We start from the raw sequence: 22,888 nt of genomic DNA on the forward strand, positions 1-22,888 counted from the left end.
CGGCAAACGGGAGGGCAAGGAGGCAGATGCAAAGATTTCCGGCTTGTGTAGCTGATCCGGGACTCCGGGAGGCCGGGCCTTGAGGGCGGAGCTTTCGCACGAGGTCCAGGCTCCACCCACCGGGCGGCGTTCGGCTGCTCCCTTTCCGCCCGCCAGGGGTCGCCGCCGTTCTGCTCGAGCTGGATTTTCTCCTTTGGCGAAAACCCACCCCTTGTGCGCATTTTGCTCTCGCGAGAGGAAGCGCAAAGCCTGCTGGGAGGGATGCGCTGGCTGCCGGCCAGCCCAAAATGGCAGCCCTGGAAGAAGAATTCACGTTGTCTACTGGAGTCTTGGGCGCCGGGCCTGAAGGATTCCTCGGTGTAGAGCAGAGCGACAAAGCAGACCAGTTCCTAGTGACGGACAGCGGCAGGACTGTCGTCCTCTACAAGGTGAGAGTGGCGGGAGCGACCGGCTGTCGTTCGCCTCTGTCCGAAGCCGGGAGCGGGAGGCTCGAATTCCTCACAGCTTGGGAAGGAAAGCCGGGAGCGGGCCTGGCAGAGCCCGGCGGTCGCCCCGGCGGGAAGCCGACTGAGGTTCAGAAGCTGTTTTCCTGTGAGAACTGGCCTATTTCCGAGTGACAGGCGACAGTGTCTCGGTGCACGTGGGACACGCTGGGAACCTGTGTCCCCGCTTCTCATCTCCTAAAGTCTCGCCAAAGAGAATTGTCACCCTGCGGCGTGCTTGCCCAAAGGTCGAGCGGTGATTGTCAAAGGATGACACTGACAAGTTGAGAATGTGTGTTGTTCTCTTCATACTCCGCTCCTTGGGTTTTTTTTGGGGGGGGGGGGGGTGGCGGGTGACGAGACAGAGATTTCTTGGTATCCTGGAAATATTGGGCAATTCTGTTTTCACACTATGAAACCCGGATTTGAGGGCTGAAAAGTGGCAATCTCGCCCTCTTTGCAGCCTAATTCCTGGCTCAGCACACTTATAACCTTGCCTATAGTCATCATCTAGAAAGTAGGTTTTTATCTGGCATTCTAAACAGTTTCTTGTGTCATTAAACAGTTACTCATCTGCTGACAGGCTGCCAACAATCCTCTATACTGTTTAGACTTCCCTCAAGCTGTTGTCTTTAGGCTGTCCACTGATTTGGCAGTTTCTGCGTAGGAATACAGTAGTTTGATGGGAGTTGGGTGGACTGGACACACTTACACCAACCTAATTTTTCTTGCCTCTGTTCCACAGTTAATCAACCCATTTTTAAGTGTATCATTGTTTATAAACAATGTCTTGAATTAATTTGCTTACTTTTAGTTAAGAGTTTTGGGGATGTTTGTTTTGTTTTTGAGACCAGTCTGGCTTTGAATTTACAATCCTTCTGCCTCAGCCTCCCCAGGCTATAAGTGTAAGCCACCACACCTAATTAGAATTGTTTTGTTTTGTTTTGTTTTGAGACAGGGTTTCTCTGTGTTGTTTTGGTGCCTGTCCTGGATCTCGCTCTGTAGACCAGGCTTGCCTTGAACTCACAGAGATCCACCTGGCTCTGCCTCCCGAGTGCTGGGATTAAAGGTATGCGCCACCACTGCCCAGCTTTGTAGCTAGAGTTTTCCTGCCTGGCCCACAGTCAGGACAAATCTCTCTCACCTGCCAGTCCCACAGCCGCTCAAACCCGACCAAGTAAACACAGAGACTTATATTGGTTACAAACTGTATGGCCATGGCAGGCTTCTTGCTAACTGTTCTTACAGCTTAAATTAATCCATTTCTATAAATCTATACCTTGCCACATGGCTCGTGGCTTACCGGCATCTTCACATGCTGTTTCTCATCGTGGCGGCCGGCAGTGTCTCTCTGACAGCCTTCCACTTCCCAGCTTTATTCTCCTCCTTGTCCCGCCTACACTTACTGCCTAGCCAATGGCCAATCAGTGTTTTATTTATTGACCAATCAGCAACATATTTGACATACAGACCATCCCACAGCACAGCTTAGAATTTTTAATTGTGGGGCTGGAGAGATGGCTCAGAGGTTAAGAGCACTGTCTGCTCTTCCAGAGGTCCTGAGTTCAATTCCCAGAACCCACATGGTGGCTCACAACCATCTGTAATGAGATCTGCTGCCCTCTTCTGGCCTGCAGGGATACATGCTGTATACATAATAAATAAATAAATCTTTAAAAAAAAAAAAAAGAATTTTTAATTGTGTTGTGTGTGTGTTTGTGTGTGTTTTAAAAAATCCCATTTATCATCATAGCCATTTTTAAGTGTGCATACAATGAAGTGGTCAGTTGTTTACAGCCATCATCACTATCCATCTCCAGAACTCTTCACCTTATAAAACTGAAAACCTGTCCTCGTTAAGTGATGGTTCCGAGGGTGGATGAGATGGCTCAGCTGGTAAAGGCACTTGCCACGAGTCCAGTGACCTGAATTCAATTCTCCAGATCTACATGGCGTAAGGAAAAGAAGTGAATCCTGAAAGCAGTTCTCTAGCCTCTGTACTCCTATATGTGTGTGCACACACAAATAAATACATAAATGTAATTGAAAATAAGTAATCACTCTCAACTCTAGAACATGAGGCAAGAGAATCTAGAGTTTGGGGCCAGCCTAGACGACACAGAAAGACCATCTCCAGTAAATAAGAAATAATAACTAGCCAGACAGCGATGGTGCACACCTTTAGTCCCAGCACTCGGGAGGCAGAGGCAGGCGGATCTCTGTGAGTTTGAGGCCAGCCTGGTCTACAGAGCGAGATCCAGGACAGGCACTAAAACTACAAGAGAAACCCTGTCTCATAAAACCAAAAAAAAAAATAATAATAATAATAATAATAATAACTATTCCTCCCAGCCCCTGGTAACCAGCATTCTCTGTCAGTCTTCATTATTTTAATTTAGGTACTTCATAAATTAGAAATCATGTTCAATGCTGTCATTCGATGGCTTCTTTTCTTGTTTGTTAAATCTCTAACGTCTGAAGCTGAAGTCTTGGATTTTGTATTCTTTTGCCAGGTTTCTGATCAGAAACCCTTGGGCAGCTGGTCGGTGAAACAAGGTCAAACTATAACATGTCCAGCTGTGTGCAACTTTCAGACTGGAGAGTACATTGTGGTACATGACCATAAGGTAAAGTTAAGGATATATTAATATGTGTAACATACAGTAGGTTGCGTGTATTGACTGTCCATCGCATGTAAATAGGCTATAGAGTACTAATTAACGTGTATTTTGGTTTCAGGTTTTGAGAATATGGAATCACGAAGACGTAAACCTGGATAAAGTATTTAAAGCTACAGTAAGACTTTGGATTTTCTGACATTTAATTGTTGGTGAAATGGAATAACTCGTAATCTCACAATTGTTATTTATTTATTGCCTGTGGGCAAAGGAGCCTATGGTTGTAGTCAGTTTTCCCTTCCAGCTGTTTTCCTATAGGTCACAACAACTATCAAGTTAGAAAATGCAGGATTTATTGTCCCATAAAGGCTGATGATTTAAATAGTTCATGAATGGGGCTAGAGCAATGGCTCTGCAGTTAAGAGCACTGGCTGCTCTTGCAGAGGACTGGAGTTCAGTTCCCATCACCCATGTGGTGGCTCACAGCCATCTGTAATGAGATCTGGTGCCCTCTTCTGGCCTGCAGGCAGGACACTGTATACAAAGTAAATAAATAAATCTTTAAAAAAAAAGAGGGTGAGGGGTGGGTGATAGCCCATGCTGGTAATGTCACTTGGGAGGCTAAAGCAGAATCATGAGTACAAGGCCAGCCCAGATAACATAACTAGACACCTGAATACTTGGAACATTTTTTCCAGCTGTCAGCTGAGGTCCACAGGATCCACTCCGTACAAAGGACAGAACCACTGGTGCTGTTCCGAAGAGGGGCTGCTCGTGGGTTAGAGGCCTTGCTTACAGAACCTCAGCAGAACATTGAAGCTGTCATCCCTGATGAGGAAGTGATCAGGTAAGTGCCAATACTTGTATATGGATTTTTACCAGTAGAAAGTGTACTCTGCATTACTTTACTACATTCTTTACTGTGTTTAAGGTGTTTTTGCTTAGAAACATAAAGGCTGTGGTATAACTTAGTGGTATATTCAGTGGTATAGCCCTGCCTAGTATGTCTGGAGCCTAGCATTACTCCCTGGAACCCTTAGACAAAACTATCCTAATGAAGTCCCACTTGCTGCTGGGTATAGTACTAGGGAGATAGAGGCAGTTAGAGCTCTGAGTTTGAGGCTAGACTGGTTCTAGGCCAGCAGGGGCTACATAGTGAGACCCTGTCTTTAAAAACAAAACAAGGTGGGGCTGGAGAGATGGCTCAGAGGTTAAGAGCATTGACTACTCTTCAGAGGTCTTGAGTTCAATTCCCAGCACTCACTGGTGGCTCACAACCATCTTTACCCTCTTCTAATATGCAGTCAGAACACTGTATACATAATAAATAAATCTAAAAAAAGAAAAAAGAAAAAAAAAAACGGGCTGGAGAGATGGCTCAGCAGTTAAGAACACTGTCTGCTCTTCCAGAGGTCCTGAGTTCAGTTCCCACCTACCACATGGTGGCTCACAACCATCCATAATTCAATCCGGTGCCCTCTTCTGGCCTGTAAGCATACATGCAGACAGAATACTGTATACACAATAAATAAATAAATATTTAAAAAAATAAAAAGGCAAAGACAACATTTAGGAGACATTAAGCAAAATCTCCAAGAGCCTGTGAGATCGTAGAGTATGAGGAAACAACCATAATCCTGGTCAGCTGTCAGACCTGGAGAGTCAGCTGTGTGGATGGAATGGATATACCGAAAGTACAAACCCTTTGCTTCTGTCATATTGCCCAGCTGGCAAGCCACAGCCCTTTCCCCTGAAGAAAACTATTCCTTGATACTCAGAGGCCATGGTAATGCTTTAAGGCTTTCCTGGGCTCTGGAATAATGCTGGGTAAATGGCTCATTCACGTGGTCGGACGGTCCTTGACTTCCCATTCCTCCCATGCTCATCACTTCATCATATTCCCTGTTCATTTGACGTGTGGCCTCTCTGGGTCCACCTGGTAGAAACTAAATTCCTAACAGCAGACTTGTGCTGAGTAAGTGAGCAGGTGGGTAGCTTGTTCTTAGACTAACCCATGCATTCCTCTAAGGTGTGAGCAGCTATTCAAGGAGTGAGCGACCTTTGTGATCTAGTCACCACTTTGCCCCAAGCAGGCAGTGCTGCCCTTGTCAAGGGTCTGCTAGCTTCCCTGTGGCTCATTCTCTGTTGCTTATGGAGGGCAGATAAGAATCTAATGTTATCCTAAGAACACTAATCCCCCAAGTAATTCTGAAGGGACTGCACCCGCCTCTCTCCTGCAGCCTCACAGTTTTCAATATCGTCCGGGAAGTTGAACACCCTGTGCTGTCTCCAGAGATGCATTTGACAGCTGGCGTTGTAGCTGCTGAGGCAGGGGTTCTCTGTTATGCTGCCTCCAAAAAACGACATAATAGTTATTTCAGTTTAATTGATAAGTAACATTCCTCAACTGATTTTGTGTTTTCTAATCTTTTTTAAAGGTGGTCAGAGTTTTTCATGGTATTTAAGCAACCTGTTTTACTTTTTATTACTGAAAAAGTAAGTGACATCTTCAATTTCTGGTCTTTTTGACATTTTAAAGTCACCTGTGTTATTTTTAAAACTAAAATACAATTTTACTATCTCTTTTAGAAGGTTATTTCTTTTGTGACCCCTAAAGTACTAGTTATAATTATTTCTATGCCTAAATTAAACCAACATTTTTTTTAGCAGATTAATTCATTTTATTTTTATGGTATAAAAACCCCATGTGGCCGGGCAGTGGTGGCGCACGCCTTTAATCCCAGCAACTCGGGAGGCAGAGCCAGGCGGATCTCTGTGAGTTCGAGGCCAGCCTGGGCTACCAAGTGAGTTCCAGGAAAGGCGCAAAGCTACACAGAGAAACCCTGTCTCGAAAAACCAAAAAAACAAAAAACAAAACAAAACAAAAAAAAACATGTGAAGCTGGGTGGTGGTGGTACATGCCTGTAATCCCAGCACTGGGAAGAATGAGGCCGAAGGATGAAGAGTTTGAGGTCAGCTTGGGCTACATGTGAGGCACTGTCTCAAAAGACAAGGGTTGGAAATGTACCTCAATGGCACAGCTCTTGCTTACTAACCATAACATCTCTGCGGTCCTCAATCGCCTGGAACTCACATTGTAGACCAGGCTAGCCTGGAACACATTGCATTTTTCTTGCCTTTGCCTCCCAAGTGCTGGGGTCGCAGGTATGTGCCACCACACCCAGCCTGGACAAACAGCTTTTAGGTATTTATTGAAGTAATTAGAATGGAGTAATTACTAGTGTTAACACTTAACTGTAGTTAGTTAAACTGGGGATATTTACAAAATAAATTTTTTTTCTTGCAGCATGGGAATTACTTTGCTTATGTACGATTATGCAAATCACACAGCTTAAGCAAATACACACTCTTACTTGGAAAAGAAGAACAATCTGTTACACCAAATTTTACTGCACGTGTGGATGGGAAATTCATCTCCCTGGTGTCGTTAAGTAAGTTTTCTTTAATAACAGGGGTGGTGAATGGAAGGCTGTTAGAGGGTTGTGTACACTGCACTTAAGCTTCCTGCAGTTTCTCCCTCAGCCGTTTCATAAGACTTTTTTGTGACGTTTACCATAAACAACAACAAATAATATAATACCTATAAAAAGAAGGGTCACATGTAGCTAAGGATGGTCCTTCTGATCCTCCTGATGAACTTTGGGATTACGCAGGTGTGTACAACCATGCCTGGTTTTATGTGGTGCCAGGGATTGAACCTGAGGCCTGTGCATAGTAGACAAATACTTTTACCCACTGAGTTGCACTTCCAGTGTGTTTCCCCTACACTCACACACATTTCTTTGGCATTGTTTAGTGTGTGTTCTTGTGTGCATGTCCTTTGGCTATCATTTTGAGGTCAGAGAACAACTTGAAGTTAGTTTTCTCCTCTGTCATGTGGGCTGCAGTGATCATACTCACTTGTCAGGTTTGGTGCCAAGTGCCTTTGCCTTACTGACTCCATTTATAAAAATTTGTTGGGGAAAACACGGAGTGATATGATGGTTCAAAGTTCTAATTGGGTTATTTATGGATTTGTAGTGTTATAACAACCTAAAACATTTAACTACAGCAGATACAAACTGTCCTTTCATCATTTCTAAACAACAAATTCTTGCTCCCAACAGGCTCCGATGGGTGTATATATGAAACCTTGATACCAATTTATTCAAGCGACACTGAAAAAAGTCAGAGGTTAGTTAGAGCACTGATGCTCAAGGCAGTTGTGTCTGCTGGTGCTCGAAGTGGTATTGCAATCACCATCCTGGATCAAGACCACATAGCAGTCCTGGGACCTCCGCTTCCAACTTCTAAGGGTAACTGAAATCACCTAAGAATCAAACTTCGCCTTTAGCTTTCAGTCTCCATCATCTCTCTTTGTTTTCAGCAGACTCTCACTATGTAGCCCAGGCTGGCCTTGATCTCAAGATCCTCCTACCCCAGCTTCCCAAGCACTGGAATTACAGGTGTGTGCCACCATGCCCAGTGCCATCTTTAAATTCATGAATTCCCGTCTGTTTATGTCTCTTTAATTTCTGCTAGCAGTATTTTGTAGTTTATACTGTACCTTCAGTCATTCCTTCCTTGGTTAAATTCTTCTTTTAGATGCTAATATAAACGTTGTTTCCTTTTCAGAGTTTTCCTTTCTAGGCTGTAGAAATACAACTGGTTCTGTGTTGCTCTTGTTCCTGCAGCTTTGCTAAGCTTATTTATTAGTGCCTGTGTGTGTGCCTGTGTGTGTGCCTGTGTGCATGTCTCGGCTTTGGCTTTAGTCTCAGGGTAATACTGACTTAATGGAGGGTGGGGACATATTTCTTCTCTATTCTAAGAGAGTTTCGTGCTGATTTATAATTGGTAGAATTCAGTGGTGAGGTCATCTGGTCCTAGGTGTTTCTTTCTATTTTGACCTTCCCTAGGGCTTTTCCACTCTACTTCCTACCTACCCTGTGCCTCATTTGTTTGAATTCCTGTGGCAGTCCCTCATTTTTAAACATAAAGCAAACTTGTGTATTTACCTCTGCCTCCATCCTTCATGCCAGGATATCTTGTGTTTCTACTTAGGTCTGTTTCTGAACTTTTGTAACTTACATTGTAGAATGTCTCTCCATATGGAACATAAAGTTTCAAACATTACAGACATCAAAAGAGCTGCCGCAAGGAACCAGTGGGCAAGTAAGTTTGATTTTTTTTTTTTTTTTTTTTTTTTTTTTTTGGGTTGGTGGGTGGGTTGGTGGGTTGGTTCATTTCCGTTGTCATGTTCAGATTCAAGTTTGGGTTTTTGCTTTCGATAAGGTGTTACTGTGTAGCCCAGGGTGGCCTCAAAGTTGCAGTCCCCTGCCTTAGCTTCCTGAGTACTGGAATTACAGATGTGTGCCATCGTGCTGGCAGTTATTTGGGTTTCTATTAAGATCTTCTAAAGAAAACTAGAATTACTTTTTGGTTTTTCAAGACAGAGTTTCTCTGGCCATCCTAGAACTCACTTTGTAGACCAGGCTAGCCTCCAACTCAGAGAGATCTGCCTGCCTTTGCCTTCCAAGTGCTGGAGTTAAAGGTGTGCACCGCCATCACCTGGCTTACAATTTATTTTTTTACTTAAGAGATTACATTTGGTTGGCGTTTTTTTTTTCTATGTACTTACAACTTTCATTTGTTTTGCAGTTTTTTTTGTTGTTGTTGTTTTGTTTTTTGTTTGTTTGGTTTTTTTGAGACAAGGTTTCTCTGTGTGGTCCTGGCTGTGCTGGAACTTGCTCTGTAGACCAGGCTGACCTAAACTGTCTCTGGACAGTAAATAAATAACATTTCTCTTTTTGTTGTTGTTTTTTGGTTTTTATTTTTCAAGACAGGTTTTCTCTGTGTAGCCCTAGCTGTCCTAGAACTCTCTCTGTAGACCAGGCTGGCCTCGAACTCAGAGATCCCCTGCCTCTGCCTCCCAAGTGCTGGGATTAAAAGGATGTGCCACCACTAATTAGGAGTTTCAAAGCACTGAATTAAAGCTAATTTTAGGTCAGAGGAGAACAGTGAGTTTGTTTTTAGCTTTTTTTTGTATGTAATACCTAAGGTATTACTATCCCTAATAAATTAGTCTTTAAATAGTAAATGTTACCATGGAACTAGGTAAAGAATTAACATTTTGTAGGACGGTGTGGTGCACTTTTAATCCCAACACTTAGGAGACAGAGACAGATAGATCTCTCTGAGTTTGAGGCCAGCCTCGTCTTCATTTTGAGTTCTAGGACAGCCAGGACTACGCAGAGAAACCCTGTCTTGGGGAAAATAAATAAATAAATCGGGGGGGGGGGGGGGGGGGGGGGAGTGGGGGAGTTGCTTTTGTTGTTCTGAGATAGCTTGTGCAATCTTACTGTTACATGATAAACTTGAGTTAAAAAATCAGCCTAGCCAGCAGAGGTGGCGCACGTCTTTAATCCCAGCACTCAGGAGTCAGATGCAAGGAGGATCTCTGTGAGTTCGAGGCCAGCCTGGTCTACAGAGTGAGTTCCAGGAGCCAGGACTACACAGAGAAACCCTGTCTCAAAACAACAACAAGTCAGCCTGTGTGTCCATCAGTGGCTGAGTGGAGGAAGACAGTATGCTGTGTATTACATTATGGAACTTGGTTCATAAAGAAGAATGGAATGTCATTTATAGGAAAAGTACATGGAAATTTTTAAAAATCCTAATTTTCTCTCATTGCTGAACCTAGACTTAAAAGAGTGGAGCAGGGAGGATGGAAAGAAGAGACTGGGCATCAGGAGGGGGGTGGTAAGAGACTGGGCATCAGGAGGGGGTAGTAAGAGACTGGGCATCAGGAGGGGGTAGTAAGAGACTGGGCATCAGGAGGGGGTAGTAAGAGACTGGGCATCAGGAGGGGGTAGTAAGAGACTGGGCATCAGGAGGGGGTGGTAAGAGACTGGGCATCAGGAGGGGGTAGTAAGAGACTGGGCATCAGGAGGGGGTGGGGTAGTAAACTAGGGTCAAGGGTGAGTGATTTTGAGTGTAGGTGAAAATATAATGAAATCCATCATTTGGACAGTGAGTACGTGCTAATAAAATAAGTTGCAAGTTTTTGTAGAGTCAGATCTCAGAAAAAATATATGCTTACTTTTTAAACTTTTTTTCCAGCTCTGGTATCATGGGGAAATATTATTTATGCTACATGGAAAATGTCTAACTGTGATTCCATACAAGTGTGAAGTATCATCTCTGGCAGGCGCTCTGGGAAAGCTCAAGCCCACTCAAGAGTCAGGTTGGAACCACTCTGCTTTTTTTTTATTAGTTCCTGGTTCCTTTTTCTTTTCTTTGGGTTTATCTATACAGGGTTCCTCTGTGTAGTCCTGGCTGTCCTGGAACTCACTCTGTAGACCAGCCAGGCCTCAAACTCAGAGATCCACCTGCTAATACCTCCTGAGTGCTGGGATTAAACACATGCACCATCACCACCTGGCTGAAACCTCTTTTAAATTGTGCATAAGTGGTTTTCTTTTGTTGTTGTTCTTTAATTTGATGATGTTAGGTCAGAATAGTTGAGTAATTTATGTTTTGTGTTTCCATAGGCACTCATCCCATGCCCCATTTTGTAAACTGGGAAACGTGTTCAGGATATGAACTTGGGTCCTACAGTGCAGAGCAGTCAAAAACTGTAAGTTCAGTAGCTGAATGATAATGTCATTGGGAATGTAATAAAAAAAAAAAAAAAAAAGAGTCGGGTGACGGTGACGCACGCCTTTAATCCCAGCACTCGGGAGGCAGAGCCAGGCAGATCTCTGAGAGTTTAAGGCCAGCCCTGGTCTACAGAATTAGATCCAGGACAGGCACCAAAACTACACAGAGAAACCCTGTCTCGGGGGGGGGGGGGGGGGGGACAGGAAGCGTTCATATCTGTGTACTCTTACAGCTTGTTCTTAGTAACAGGGCTTTAACATTGTAGGCTTAAAGTCTTTATCGAAAGTGATACTTGTAAATCTAGATGTTAATTGGTTTTCGGTGGGGGGTTGTTTTTGTTTTTCAAGACAGGTTTTCTCTGTGTAGTCCTGGCTGTCCTGGAACTCACTTTGTAGACTAGGCTGGCCTTGAACTCCACCTGCCTCTGCCTCCCAAATGCTGGGATTAAGAGCATGCACCACCGCTACCCAGCTAATTGTTTTTAAATATGTATTTATTTTATGTTTATGTGCCAAAGTATATATGTGCTCTATATACATGCAGGAGCCAGCTGAGGATGAGGGGAGAGTCAGATCCCCTAGAACTGGAGTTATAAGTGGTTTTGAACTGCCATGTGGGTGCTGGGAACCAAATTCAGGTCCTCTGCAAGTTCATTAAATGTTCTCAATGGTTATATTGAGCTATATCTCCAGCTCCAGTATGTGTTAATATTTAAGGATATATATGTTAATAAACTAAGTCCCAGATAGGAAAATAGGCCAGTTTGCGATTAGCAGTAATATCCTCCTGAGTATAGAGGTTTGAAGTGTTAAAAATAAATAAATAAATAAATAGATAGATAGATAGATAGATAGATAGATAGAGGTTTTAAGTGTTAAAAATAAATAAATAGATAGATAGATAGATAGATAGATAGATAGATAAATAAATAAAACTAAACTAAAACCAAAGCTGGGTGTGGTGGCTCATGCCTCTAATTTCAGCACTTAGGAGGCCCAGGAGGTAGGATTGGAAGTTTGAGGATAGTCTGGGCTATGTAGTGAGTTCCAGGCCAGCCTAGGTTAAAAAAAAAAGTCTTAATACATTTCATTTCAAAGTTGTAATAAAAGCATTTTATTTATAATTAAAGCATGTTTTTTAAAAATATGTGATTAGGGTTAAAGTAGTTAAAAATGCTTGCAGCTCTTGCAAAGGACCCAAGTTTGGGTCCCAACACTCATGAGGCAGAGGCAGCCAGGTTGATCTCTTTGATTTTGAGGCCAGCCTGGTCTACAGAGTGAGTTTCAGGACACCCAGGACTACATAGAGAGACTTGTGTCAAAAAATTAAAACTAACTAAATTTTTTGTAATAAACCCTTAATATATGTATTTTTAACTATATGATCATACCAAGTATGCTAATCTGTTTTATAGTACTCTAAATGTCTTATGTGTCTTTTGCATTATTTTGAAAGCCTAAAATAGATTTATTTACTTATAGCCACGGAGAAAAAAAATTGAAACAAGTTTACAGCCAGAAGTTCCAGGATCCAAACAACTTTTATCAATAATTAAGGTAAATTTAAAGAAAGAAAACTGGAAATCAGGCTGGTAAGATGGCTTATTGGTAAAGGCACTTATTTCACAGGCCTGGTGACCAAGTTTGATCCTTGGGACCCATACAAAGGTGGATTGAAAGAACCTAATTCATAGATTTATTTTATGTATATGAATGTATACCACCTAAGTGCCTGGGCAGCTACCATGTAGTTGGTGGGAATTGAACCCAGGTCCTCTGCAAGAGCAACAAGTGCTCTTAACTGCTAAGTCATCTCTCCAGCCCCCATTCTACATGTTCTAATATTTAATGTTAGCTGTGGGAAACATTTATTTATACTGTGTATTACCTTCATCAGAGCTGGTGCAAAACTTTACCTTCTTTGACTCTATTATCTGATGAAATTAGTGATCTGGTACTGTCCCCATTCTGTGTCTTAGACTTTATACTATGTTTGTAATACAGTCTCAGAGTATATAGGTTATGAACCCTTGGGGTTTTTCTCCTCTGCAATTGTGTGTGTGTGTGTGTGTGTGTGTGTGTGTGTGTGTGTGTGTGTGTGTGTGTGTTGTGGAATTTAAGTCACCTTGCTTCAGTGGGTTGCATGGATGTTCCTGTTTTGAGAAAATGTTATGCTGGGAAGGTTTTTTTTTTTTTAGTTCAGAGTGACATTTCTTAATATACCAGACTAAATTCTTTAATTTTGCCCTTTCAGAAAGATTCAGAAAAACACATTGAAGTAGAACTACGTAAATTTTTGGCTAAGTCAACACCTGACTTTCATACTATAATTGGAGATATAGTAGCAGGACTTCTGGGAAGATGTAAAGCAGAACCATCGTTTTATCCCCGGAACTGTCTGATGCAGCTCATCCAAACACATGTGCTTTCCTACAGGTATATGTGTGTCTCACACTTCATACTTAGCATTCTTTTGACCTTGTGTTTTGTACTTGTGATTTTCTGTGTAAGAGTGGTTCCTGAGGAGGTGGCTCAGTGGGTAGAGTGTGAGGACTGGAGTTTGGCCCCCAAAACCCACATCAAAGTATGCTGGGGATGGCAGCCGTTACAGGGTGAAGGGCAATGGAAGAAGCCACTCACGTTACTCTAGGGCCTCCACAGACACAAGCATACACATACATGGACACTCACTCATGAGTGAGCATGCATGAATTCACACCACATGCACATACAGAACCGGAGAGGTTGCCATCTGGGTGTGGTGGTCGTCTTAGCTGCCCTTAGTTTCCTGTTGCTGTGATGAAATAGGAACAGCTGCACCACATAGACTTGACTTCCACAGCTTCACACGGTAGTTTGTGGATCCTCTTTATAGGGACTCCAATCCTGCCACACATTGCCTGGCCTCAGTTTTTTATCTTTACCCTCAAAACTATTACTAATAATAATGCTGCTGACTTCTGCTGTAAGCGCAGGGTGTGGCTTAGACCACAGCTCTATTAGCCTCCTTGTGCTGGCTCTAGCGCAACAGTTTGCTGGGCAGTAGACTTCCTTTAAGTGAACCTGTGTGTACTACTCAATAGATAAAGCCTCTGAGGGTGGAGTTTTGCCCTTGTGACAGCTTCCCTGTTGTCCAGTGCAGCACAAAAAGTTCCTAGTTAGGGGTATTGATCTCTTTAAGAGTCACAGGTTGTTTCTCAGTAGCAAACTAAATGAGCGCTTTTGAAATTTCCTCTAGGAAACAAACTCGTCTGTTATGCTCAGTTCAGCTTCATGTATATTCTCAGGCATGGACGGTCAGAATTCACACAGTCGGCCCGGAGCACTAGACCTGTCTCTCGCTCGCTGTCTGCGTTTCTCTCAGCGTTGCTGTTTTTAGGGTCCCACCCAGATGGCCTCCTGAGCTTTCCTTTTAGCATTAACTGCTTATTGAACCCCAAATACCAGACTTCCACATTGTAGCCTCAAAAATTTCCAGCAGCCTGTGAACCACATAGGTTGTTACCATAGCAGCTGGAAAAACTAGGACAGTGGTGACGGTGCGTGCCTGTGAGACACTGGTCTGTCAAGGTAGGGAGGTTATGGTTTGAGGCCAGCCTCTTCTTGAAAAGGGCCTGGGTTTATTTTCCCGGCACCCACTTGGTGGCACAGCCATCTATAACTCCAGTACCATGGATCCAATGCCCTCTTCTGACTTTCATAGACAACAGCCACACAGGTGGTACACAGACTTACATGTAGGCAAAACACTCATAAAATAGTTCTTGTTGTTTAGGGGTGTGTGTGTGTGTGTGTTTTGGTTGGTTGATGTTGGTTTTCAAGACAGGGTTTCTCTATGTAGCCCCTGGCTGTCCTAGAACTCTTGTTTTAATTTTTTTATTAATGATTTTTTTTTTAAATCATAGTAATTGTCATATTTTTGGTCTCAGCTTGTGCCCTGGCTTGATGGAGATTGCCCTAGAACACACAGATGTGCAGATGTTACAGCTGTGTCTGCAGCAGTTCCCTGACATTCCTGAGTCGACCACCTGTGCTTGCTTAAAACTTTTCTTGAGGTGAGTTAGGACCTGTGCTCTCGTTCCCCTGACGTCATTTAAATCTGTGACTTATTTGAATGCTTAGAAAATGAACTTTCGGGGGTTGAAATGGTGAAAAGAATTAACCTCTTGCTTTCAATTAACATCGTAGCATTGGTGATGACTGTCTTCGGGACATTAATATCAATATGGAGTCAGTTTTTGATTATAGTGATACCATACACGATGAGAAAAAGGAAATGGAAGAGCCAGCTGAGATTGTTCAAAATGGCTTCAGTCCCGAAGACAGTAGCTGCAGTAAAGATGATCAGCAGTTAAATAAAAAGCCCGAAGTCGAAGCCAAAGAGACCGTCTCTTTCCCTGTGACCTCGTGTCCTGTGGCACCAAAGCGAGCAGCTCTGCTGTATCCTTCCAGATGGTTCCGTTGCACTGTGTCCTTAAGGATATAGTTATATGCAAGCAGTAACTGAGGCATGATTCAATTTTTTCCCCCAGTTTTTTCAGTGTCTGCTTGAAATGGATTATATTAGATATTGCTTTCATCTAATTTATTAAAACTATTCTCTCTCCCCCGCCCCCATTTTTCTCGCCCTTACCCCCGCATGTGTGTTGGGGTGGATTACTTCCGTGGTCTTAGGAATACTTGTCAAAAACTCTACCTCAGAGCTACCTTCCCTAGCCATTGATACCTGTTTTCTTTGGGGGTTCTTTTGTCATTTGGTTTCATTTAATTTTGTTTTGAGATGTGGCTCATGTAGCCTTGGCATCCTCCTGTCTCTAGAGTGCCAAAATTGCAGGTGTGTGCCATCATGTCTTTCTTGGCTTGTTTGCTTTCTTTTCTTTTTTCTTCTTTTTCCTCTGTTTTCATAGTTAAGAAGCTATAATACTAGGAGCTAGAGATGGCTCGGTGGTTAAGAGCATTGGCTACTCTTCCAGAGGACCCGGGTTCAATTCCCAGCATCCACATAGCACCTCAGAGGATCCAGCAACCTTCACACCGACACACATGCAGGCAGAACACCTGTACATAAAAATGTCATTAAAAAAAGAAGGAGCTATACTAGACCTCACACCTATAATCCCAACACTTGGGAAACCGAAGCAGGATTGCTGAGAGTTCAAAGCCAGCTTGGGCTAGAGTAAGATTCTATATCCCCCCCCCCAAAAAAAAAAGGTGCCAGGCAGTGAAGGTGCATGCCTTTGATCTCAGCACTCGGGAGGCAGAGACGTGCGGATTTCTGTGTGTTTGAGGCTACATAGGAGTTCCAGGACAACCAGGATTGTTACACAGAGAAAAGTTGTCTTGAAACTATATACCCTGCCCCCCAAAAAAGGAAGAAAAGGAGCAGCAGAAGCTATAGTAGTGTACGAGCTCCATCAGTTCTTTAAAAAAAAATGTTAGCCGGGCGGTGGTGGCGCACGCCTTTAATCCCAGCACTCGGGAGGCAGAGACAGGCGGATCTCTGTGAGTTCAAGGCTAGCCTGGACTACCAAGTGAGTTCCAGGAAAGGCGCAAAGCTACACAGAGAAACCCTGTCTCGAAAAACCAAAAAAAAAAAAAAAAAAAAAAAAAAGTGTTTACAAATGACTGGTGTCCCCGATCTCTGGTGATAGAGTGTTGGTGGTTAGACCTGCTGTAAATCCGGAAGGGAATGACTCGTGTTCACAGTAGTGCAGCCTTTCCTTTATTGAAGATTTTCCTTTAGTCCCGAGTAGAAATGCAGTTCTCCATTCAGCATATAGTGAGACCTTCCTTCTGCCGCACCTGAAGGACATCCCTGCGCAGCACATCACGGTAAGTGTTCTGCACACCCTGTGCATTTGATTTCTGGTCTGAGTTGTCCTGCTTAATTCTGAGCAACTGGTCGGCCGTTCTAACACTGTGGGACACTTTCATATGTGTAAGAGAGAAGCCCATACATGGTGAAAATTGCTCAGAAAACCAGGGTGATTTGGGGTGAGAGACCTTGGTATGTTCCTTTTGCCATGCTGGAAACCAGGTTAAACCATCTTAGATTGTCACTGAAGAGACACTTAAAAGAACTGAAAAAAGAAAAGAGAAAAATTCTCTTTTCTCACCTGTTGTTTTCTGACCTGAGCTCATTCCTGTCCTAACTAGAGAGCTGCTTAGTGGTGACAGGGACTCCGTTTTACTCATTCTGTCTGTCTTCAGATCCTTGTCACATTTGTTTGATGTAGCATTTAATTGAGCAGTGGGGTAAGTTTGTTTCTACTATCTGTTGGGCTTCTCTGTAGAGAACGTTTTTCTCCCGGGTGGTAAGTTGTGCTCCTGTTTTCCCTCCCGCAGCTGTTTCTCCAGTATCTATATTTCCTCTATCTGAAGTGCAGTGGCAGTGCTGCCATGACTCTTCCTGGAGTAAGCCCTCCGACTCTGAGCCAGGTGAGACTGCTTGTGCCGTTGTACAGAAACCTTGTGTGCAGGGTCAGCCTTGTAGTGCCATTACTGATTTGTCTCTGTCGACCAAGATGGGCAGACCCCGCCTCCTCCCTCATGCACGTTGCTGGATTGGAGAGGGCTTCTCTGTTCAATAGATGGATTTCTAGATTCATAATTCCAGATTACAGAATCCCAAATCATCTTTGTAGGGGAAAGTTTCTACAGCACCGAAAAGGTTTCCGAAGTAAATGTTGAGACCAGGTGTGGTGGCACGTGCCTTTAGTCCTAATACTCAAAAGTAATAAGGGGTAAAAAAGGTAAACTTTGCACCTCTGCTCCTCCAGCCCCTCTTAGAGATAACCAACATTAAAAATTTCTCTTGTGGAGCCAGGCATGGTGCACACACCTTGATCCCAACACTCGGGAGGCAGAGAGGCAGGCAGCTCTCTGAGTTCGAGGCCAGTCCGCTCTACAGAGTGAGTTCCAGCACAGCCAGGACTTTACAGAGAAACCCTGTCTTAAAAAAACAACAAACAGCCGGGCGGTGGTGGCGTACGCCTTTAATCCCAGCACTCGGGAGGCAGAGGCAGGGGGATCTCTGTGAGTTCGAGGCCAGCCTGGTCTACAGAGCGAGATCCAGGAAAGGCGCAAAGCTACACGGAGAAACCCTGTCTCGAAAAACAAAAACAAAAACAAAAACAAAAAAAAAACCAACAGAAAAATTTCTTTTGTGTCTTTTACCTATCTTTGATTTTTGTCTTTCTGACACAAGACCTTTAGTGTGTGTGACATTCTCCAAGTTGATTCTTTGTCTCAGTACCATGTTGCAGACATGTTCTGGCCTGGTACATCCGTCTTTTCTCATCCCCTCCTGATACGTTGCTTCCAAGTTTTGCAACATAAATAGTCTTTGAGTGCTAATCTTCACGTGGATATCTTTGTGGGTTTATTCCCACAAGAGGACACTGAGGGAAAGGGGCATGTGTTTTCAGTTTTCAGAGTGCCAGATTACCTTTCCAAAGAGTTGTGCCGGGGGCTGCCCCTGAAGTCGGGGACTTAGTTCCCATGCTCTGCCCACACCTGCTGTTATTGTCAAACTTCTCAGTCTTGCTAATCAGGTAGGAACAGTGTTGCCATGGATAGCCTTTGACAATAGAGGGTGCAATAGTTTTTCTTGCTTTATTCCATCTTTCTGATATATTTCCTGTTTGGAGGAGAGGTGTTTATAAACAGATCTTTGTGTATTGAGTTAATTTATCATTTGTCTTGTTACTGTTTTAGTGTTGTTTTCTTATTTATTATTTGACAGTTTCATGTGTTATGAATGCAGTGACTTCAGTTACCTCTCTCCCCCTCTTCTTATGAAGCCCTTTATTCCTGAGACATGCCCTTCATATGACTTCATGTCTGTGTGCATGTGACCCACTGAGTCTGATGAGGGCTCCTTCAGAAGCATGGGTGGAGGGTGTCTGCTAGATCAGGAGCTACTTTCCAGTGGCTGTACCACTGGATATATAGACACCCTCACCAATAACTCAGAATTGCCAGTAGTTCAGTCCTGCAGGGAGGGTGGTGCCTCATGTGCCCTCCTCATCATGTCAGTATAATTTTTCTAGACAAATTTTAATTTTTACACTCTTAAGATTCACTGGACTCACAAGACAATGGTGGCACACTCCTTTAATCCTGACACTTGGGAGGCAGAGGCAGTCAGATCTCTTGAGTTCAAGGACAGACTGGTCTACAGAGTGAGTTCCAGGACAGCCAAGGCTACACAGAGAAACCGTGTCTCAAAAAACCAAAAAAAAAAAAAAAAGATTTGTTTTTCTTCTGTTTGAGACCATAATGGGCTTGAATTAATGGATTAACCTTTTGTATTTATCTCCAGATTATGGATTGGATATGCCTACTTCTAGATGCTAATTTTACTGTTGTCTTAATGATTCCAGAAGCAAAAAGACTCATTCTTAATCTTTACAAATTTGTGAAATCTCAGGTTTGTGGCTATTTAATTCTTTTAGGTTAATTATTTTATCCTGGGTTGTGTGATGTGTTTGGGTGGGTGCATGTATGCCAAAGCATGAATGTGTCCGGCAGAGCACACTGCTTTAGAGAGTGGTTCTCTCCTCCCACCCCACAGATCCAAGGCTTGTCTCAAGAAATACCTTGGTTGTTTTAAAAACAAAAAACTAATTGAACATAAGTATAATCCATACACCTTATCCTTAAATTTTGGTTATGAAGAGATGGAATCAGCTCATGGTAGAGGGAACAATACATAGTTAAGGCCGTTGATGCATTCTAGTCCAAAAAACAAAAATGTTCTTGGAAAAGCCATTATTAGTGATGGAAGGTGTGTTGTATGTGGAGTTACAGTAAAGTTACTCTGGGTCTTTTCTTCCTCAGATTTCTGTCTATTCCGAGCTCAACAAGATTGAAGTAAGTTTTCGGGAGTTACAGAAGTTGAATCAGGACAAGAGCAGTAGAGGACTGTACTCCATTGAAGTGCTGGAACTCTTCTGAAAGCCGAGTTTTCCTTCATGGACTTTTTATGGAGTTCTTGCTCTCTTTCTCTTTTTTTATTTTTTTATTTGGTTTTGTTTTTGGTTTTTTTTGAGACAGTGTCTCACTATGTAGCCTTGTCCTGGAACTGAATATGTAGACCAGGCTGGCCTCAAACTCACAGAGATCCGCCTGCCTCTACTTCCCAGAGTGCTGGGATTAAAGGCGTGGCCACCACCGCCCAACTTGATGGAATTCTTTGCATGAATCCACCTGTTTATCCAGGGAAGAAAGTTTTGTTTGCATCCATCACTCGGTGTCTGAAGAGAGTACCTGGACCATCACATCACCGCTCCTCCATGTGCTGCAGGGTTCACACAAACTGGCTCTGGGTTCCAGACATCCCTGGAAGGAGGTTATGGAAGTTTTTTAAATATGGGATTGAGCTGATTTTAAGTAAACTTATTCGTGTATTGATAAAAGTCTAATTTCTTATTATACATTTTGAAAACAGTTTTTCTTTTAATAAAAGAAACAAACCATCTCAAGAGTCAAACCAGGGGGAGTGTATTTCTTAGTCAGAATCCATTCTAGCTCATCTGTCTCTGTGGCCGTGGGGACAGGGCCACATGGAGCACTCACGTGGAGCACTCAGGACTCGCAGCAAGCATGGTGCCTGCTGCCTCCTGCCATTTCTCCACCCTGCACCTACCGCCACCCCTCCTTCCTGCTCAGAGTTGAGAAAGTCTCTCTTCCAGTGTGGTGTCTCAGATGAGCTGTGTGACAAGGATAATGGTAAAAATGGTTTAAATTATACAATCTTTTTTTAAAAGATTTATTTATTACATATACAGTGTTCTGCCTGCATGTATCCCTGCAGGCCAGATGAGGACATCAGATGTCATTACAGATGGTTGTGAGCCACCATGTGGGTGCTGGGATTTGAACTCAGGACCTCTGGAAGAGAAGCCAGTGCTCTTAACTCCTGAGCCATCTCTCCAGTCCCAAATTATACAATCTTATTCCTAAATAATGAAATTGTCTCTCCTAAAAAAAAAAAAAAAAAAAGTTTACTGAGGCCAGTGAGGGAGTTCAATGGGTAAAGATGTGTGCAAGCTTTGCAAACATCTTGATTGCAGTTCAGTCCCTGGAGTCTGTGTAGAGTGGGAGGAGAGAGCCAGCCTACTGGGTTGTTCTCTGTCCTCCACACAAGCACCAAGACTACACACCACCTCCACCACACAGCCCGTAATCCCAGCACTCGGGAACAGAGGCAGGCGGATCTCTTGAGTTCAGGGTCAGCTTCATCTACAGAGTGAGTTCCAGGACAGCCAGAGCTATATAGTGAGACCCTGTCTCAAACCCTCCCCTCAGTAAATTTTTTTTTTTTTAAAGTGGAAAAAGTTTTACGGATTGATTGATAACAGGTAAGTAGTTTCTAGTTTGGGTTTAGGACAAATCAGTCAAGGTCTGGTTCTAGAACCCATATACACAGACCTTGGAGGTTTGTATTAGGAAAAGGCTTCATTTTAAGTAAACGAGTCACAGTTGTGGAAACAGGTTCCCCACCAGTCATCACTAACTTCTGTGTAAACTTGAAGTAGAAAAGAAATGAATAGAAAATACATAGTTGTACAGTGTGTCTAGGATTTCAACTGTTCAGAGGTAAGGGAGGATAATCCTAAATTTGAGACTGCCCTGAGCTACATAGACCCCCATCAGGAAGGAGAGAAGTAAGGCAGGTAGTCGGGGAGAGGACAAATGAATGCACTTATTAAATGTCACCTTCCCTGTGTGTCATGACAACTTCCTTTAGGCCAGGGTTTGGGGTTTCTTTGTTTTGATACAGGGTCTCACTGTAGCCCTGGCTGTCCTGGAACTCTCAACGTAGACTAGGCTGTCCTTGAACACACAGAGATGCCCCTGCCTCTGTCTCCACACCCTGAACAGGTTGTCCTCCTAACTCCACAGGTACAGGTTGTGAACTGCGTGAAATTGTGCTGAGAACTGAAACCAGGTCCTCTGGGGATACAGGAAGTGCCCTTCACTGAGCTATCTCCAGACGGTTTATAAAGTGTTTAAGCCAGAAAATAAGTAAATTCAAATCTGTGGCCCTCAGTTTACAGACTTAGGTTTGTTTTTCATAACTTGTGGTTTAGTTGTACTTGAGGATGGCTTTTGTCATGAAAATTAACTTGTCACGAGTCAAAGGAAAGCCAGGCATTAAGCATACTGTAATCCAGCACTTAGAACCTAAAGGCAGGAGGATCGGGGTTTCAAGATCATCCTGGGCTACATGTTATGCTTTTTCAGAAAAATAAACTAAATAGAAACATGCCTTGGAGGGAGGAAGGTGAAGAAGATACTCCATGTTACTTGAACCCAGCTTATTAAATCTTGATAGGAACAATAATTTGGTTTATAAATATTAATGAAAGCAGATTCCTGGTGCTTAAAGCATCCATATTGTTTTTATATAGGTGATGAAATGTAACTACCCTAGACAAGAACATGAATTACAGAGGAAGGGCCACTTGATTTTTAATTGCCTTTAAATGTTAGTTGCAGTCAAGGTACTAAATTTAGGAATTTAAATAAGAATTTCATAAGGACATATGGAGACAGTGACTGATAGGCTGAGTTCTTCAAAGCAAGGATTGTGCCTCCCCCTTCCACACGCAAAGCACGAGACTGTAGCTACACCACAGGTGTACAGCCAATGGCGGTCAGGGCTAGATGGTCTCTGTCTAGTTTGCTTCTCTGTCGCTGTGATGAAACACTGATGGGGGGCGGGGGGGGGGGGGGGCTCAGAGTTCAGTGTCACTTCAGGCATGCTCTCTGCTCACCTCCAAGGGCACTGCAGTTCAAGAGCAGACACACACGTACAACTGTGTATTATAAAGGAAAAGTAAACTATTAGAGAAAAAAGACATTCCAACTAAAAGCAACTTCGGAAAGGAAAGGGCTTCCTTCATCTTACAAGTGACAGTCTCACTGAGGGAAGTCCAGACAGGAACCCTGGAGACCCTCATGCTGGCTCATGCCTAGCTAACCTTGTGTAGGCCAGGAGCACCCACCTTGGGCATGGTGGCATGCCAAGTGGCCTGGTCCCTCCTGCATCAACTAAAAATCAAGACAGCTCCCGGCAGGTGCCTCCGGGCCGACCTGATGTAAACAGTTCCTTGGTGCATCG

The 22,888-nt window shown here is 43.4% G+C and overlaps 1 protein-coding gene across 2 annotated transcripts; it reads left to right on the plus strand.

The window, feature by feature from the left end:
* The first annotated feature begins 247 nt into the window (after nt 1-247).
* Nol11 (nucleolar protein 11) lies at nt 248-20,251 on the plus strand. 2 transcript variants are annotated; one of them, XM_052757359.1, is made up of 18 exons: nt 248-428; nt 2,996-3,109; nt 3,222-3,278; nt 3,799-3,947; nt 5,539-5,596; nt 6,408-6,552; nt 7,228-7,416; nt 8,196-8,272; nt 10,220-10,343; nt 10,651-10,736; nt 12,241-12,315; nt 13,013-13,194; nt 14,688-14,813; nt 14,947-15,198; nt 16,512-16,590; nt 17,104-17,196; nt 19,082-19,189; nt 19,600-20,251. In XM_052757359.1, exons 1-18 carry the CDS (start codon nt 288-290, stop codon nt 19,714-19,716), a joined length of 2,172 nt encoding a protein of 723 aa, XP_052613319.1. In that variant the 5' UTR covers nt 248-287; the 3' UTR covers nt 19,717-20,251. The 2 variants fall into 2 exon arrangements, with proteins under 2 accessions (XP_052613319.1, XP_052613320.1); XM_052757360.1 differs by having other exon boundaries at nt 15,007-15,198.
* Nucleotides 20,252-22,888: the final 2,637 nt, after the last annotated feature.

This window comes from Peromyscus californicus, unplaced genomic scaffold (assembly GCF_007827085.1).
Source record: "Peromyscus californicus insignis strain IS unplaced genomic scaffold, ASM782708v3 Scaffold_3__1_contigs__length_106647218, whole genome shotgun sequence".
In the NCBI taxonomy this organism is placed as follows: domain Eukaryota; kingdom Metazoa; phylum Chordata; class Mammalia; order Rodentia; family Cricetidae; genus Peromyscus; species Peromyscus californicus.